At 54.3% G+C, this 3,041-nt stretch overlaps 1 protein-coding gene across 1 annotated transcript in view; it reads left to right on the top strand.

The window, feature by feature from the left end:
* Nucleotides 1-100: 100 nt before the first annotated feature.
* Nucleotides 101-3,041, top strand: part of EAH_00022870 (GK19179, related, related) — a gene marked incomplete at both ends in the record, with an annotated part of 5,972 nt that continues 3,031 nt past the window's right edge. Inside the window, one exon of the mRNA XM_013396920.1 lies at nt 101-2,755. Coding sequence (XP_013252374.1) covers nt 101-2,755 — 2,655 coding nt within the window. The remainder of the gene's footprint in view (nt 2,756-3,041) is intronic.

The following is a 3,041-nucleotide window of genomic DNA, read 5'->3' on the forward strand; positions in this document are numbered from 1 at the left end:
AGCAGCAACAGCCGCAGCTGTTGCTGCTGCTGCAGCTGGGTGTACGTAGACACCCCAACGTTCAGCAGCATACAGGCAGCAGCAGAGCTGCAAGCGAGAAATGAAAGGGAGGGACCTGCAGCTGCAGCTGCCGATCATGAAGGGCATCTGCATACAGCACGATTTTTGTGTTGAGTTGCCGCAGCCACGCTGTCCTCCTTCTCCTGCTTTTGCTGTCGAGGGCCCCTCAGCAGCAGCAACAGCAGCAACAACGAGCAGCAGCGGTACCCTCAGCTGCGACAGCAGCCGCAGCAGCAGCTGCAGCAGCAGCAGCAGCAGCTGCAGCGCTTGCCCGCTGCAGCAGCCTCATGCCTTTGACTGGGTGCCTGGTGTGGCTATACTAAGCGACGCAGGGCTAGAGGTGGGGGGGGTTATTGTCTCTTTATTAGATATTGTCTCTGTTTACTTCGCTACAAACCTCTGCACAAACCAGCAAAAAGAGCTCAGAGAAAGTCCTCCTTGCGGCTCCCGCAGCCAGTCGCTGCACACTGACAATGGAGAGGAAGGCAGTCAACCAGCAGCAGCAGCAGCAGCAGCAGCAGCAGCTGCAGAAGCAACAGCAGCAGCAGCTGCCGCTCCTGCTCTTGAAGACCAACCTTCAGGAATGGAGCCTGCAGAGGAGAAGGAAAACCTGCTGTGGGGGACGCAGCAAAAACAGCAGCAGCAGCAGCAGCAGCAGCACTGTGTATTGGTTGTGCTGCTGCGCTCGCCGCTGCCCACAGCAGCAGCAGATCCTCCACTGTACCCGCCGCCTGCTGATGCTTCGTCAGAAGCAGGAAGCTGTTTGATTATGCGCGCTCCTGCTGGAGCAGCAGAAGCAGCAGCAGCAGCAGCAGATGCTGCTGCTGCCTCGGAGTGTGTCTCCCCTCAGCAGCGCAGCGACAACAGCGACGGCGGGGCAGCAGCAGCAGCTGCTGCTGCTGTGTCTCTGCTGCAGCGGCTGCAGCAATTCATAACGCGCGTGCGCCCCACATTCTGCTCTCTGCGGAAGCGCGCAGCTGTGACAGAGGAGATTCGCCTTCGTTTCAAGCAGCAGCAGCAGCAGCAGCAGCAGCAGCACATGGTGCTGGCAGCAGCAGCAGCAGAAGTGGAGCGACTGAAGGCAGCAAAACAGCTGCATCTGCTGCTTGGGGGCTTCTTGCTGCGCGACTGTGCAGCACTAGAAGAAGCTGTAGCCTATGCCCCGCTTGCGGTGTATCTGCACCTAGAGGCGGCTACGGCGCTGCTGCCGCAGCTGCCAGCAGACCCTACACTTTATCCTACATGGAAGAAGGTCATGCTGCAGCAGCGCCAGCAGCAACAACAGCAGCATCAGCTGCAGCTGCAGCAGCAGCAGCAGCATGCTGCGCGCTCCTCCTTCTATGGGGTCACAGCTGGGAAGAGTCCTGGGGGCAGCGGGTGTAGCAGCGCTGCAGCACGAGCAGCAACAGCAACAGCAGCAGCAGCCGGAGGCGCAGCAGGGGCAGCAGCCCGAGCAGGATTTGCAGGGCCGGGATGCGGAACAGGCGTTGCCCCAGCAGCAGCAGCAGCAGCAGCTGCTGCTGCTGCTGCTGGAGGCGGTGCCGCTGCTGCTGGCGTGCCGTTTCGCATAGAAGGAGGCGGCTGCAGGCTAGCAAAGAGCAGCAGCAGCTGCTGCGAAGATGCATTTTTTTTGTTAGAGGAGGAGGGATGCTTTGGGGTGTTTGATGGTGTGGGGAGTTGGGCAGTTGAAGGGATCGACGCCTCCCGATTTTCTGAGGGTCTTGCTGCAGCAGCAGCAGCAGAAGCAGCAGCAAACCTGCATCCGCAGCGTATGTCTCCTCAGTATCGCTGCCTAGATGCTAATTCACGTGCGCGTTTGCTGCTGCAGCGCGCTCATGAAGCTGTCTGCAGCAGCAGCGAGAACCGCTGGGGCAGCAGCACTGCAGCGGTGGGCTGTATAGACAGAAAGACGGGTAGATTTGGTGTTGTTTGTTTAGGCGACTCTGTATTGATGGTGTTGCGCAGACAGCTGCTGCCGAGCAGCATGTCTTTTTATGCTGCTGCAGCACCAAGCGTCAAGCCAGAGGCGTTGTTGCTCTCGGGTAACAACAACAACAGCAGCAGCAGCAGCAACATCAGCCTCAACAGCAGCAGCAGCAGCAGCAGCAGCAGCAATCGGTTTCCCCGTCTGCTGCGGCGCTGCTGCTGGCGCACACAGGAACAGCGGTGGGAGAACGGAGCCCCGTATCAACTATGTAATCTACCCGATCGCAGCAGCTGGGGTTTGCTGAAGCAGCAGGGTTTTGCTCGTTTTGTTGCAGTGCTGCAGCGTGTAGACCCTCAGGGAGATTCAGCAGATATGGGTTATGCACCTCCTCAGCCGTTGCTGCTGCAGCCAGGAGACCTTATTCTTGTCTTTAGTGATGGAGTCAGTGATAATCTGTTCGATAGAGAAATAGAGATGTTCTGCTCCCTAGCTCTGTCTCCTGATGAGGCCTACTTGCTGCAGCAGCAGCAGCAGCAGCAGCAACAGCAGCAGCAGCAGCAGCAGAAACAGCAGCAGCAAGGCAAGCAGCAACACGATCTGCAACAGAAACAGGACATGCAGCAGCAGCAGCAAGAGTTGCAACAGCAACAGCAGCAACAGCAACAGCAACAGCAGCAGCAGCAGCAGCAGCAGCCTATTCGGTTTACACCTGCGCAGGACATCGCAGAGTTAATAGTAAAGATCGCTAAGAAGAGATCTCAAGACGGAGTAAGCAATAAATAATATAAATAAATATAAATAAATAAATAAATAAATAAATACAAATGAATATATCAGTAGGTGTAAATGAGTAAGTATAAACAAATACTAATAAATGTAAATCAACAAAAATATATATAAATAAATATACAGAAATTTATAATAAACAAATAATTAGAATGCACTTTGTGCTAAATATAAACAAACAAACAAACACAAATAAATAAACAAACAAACAAATATATATATATATATATGCATGCATATATATATATCTGGGAACATGCATAAAAAC

This window comes from Eimeria acervulina, genomic scaffold, assembly GCF_000499425.1.
Source record: "Eimeria acervulina Houghton genomic scaffold, Eah_scaff169, whole genome shotgun sequence".
Lineage (NCBI taxonomy): Eukaryota > Apicomplexa > Conoidasida > Eucoccidiorida > Eimeriidae > Eimeria > Eimeria acervulina.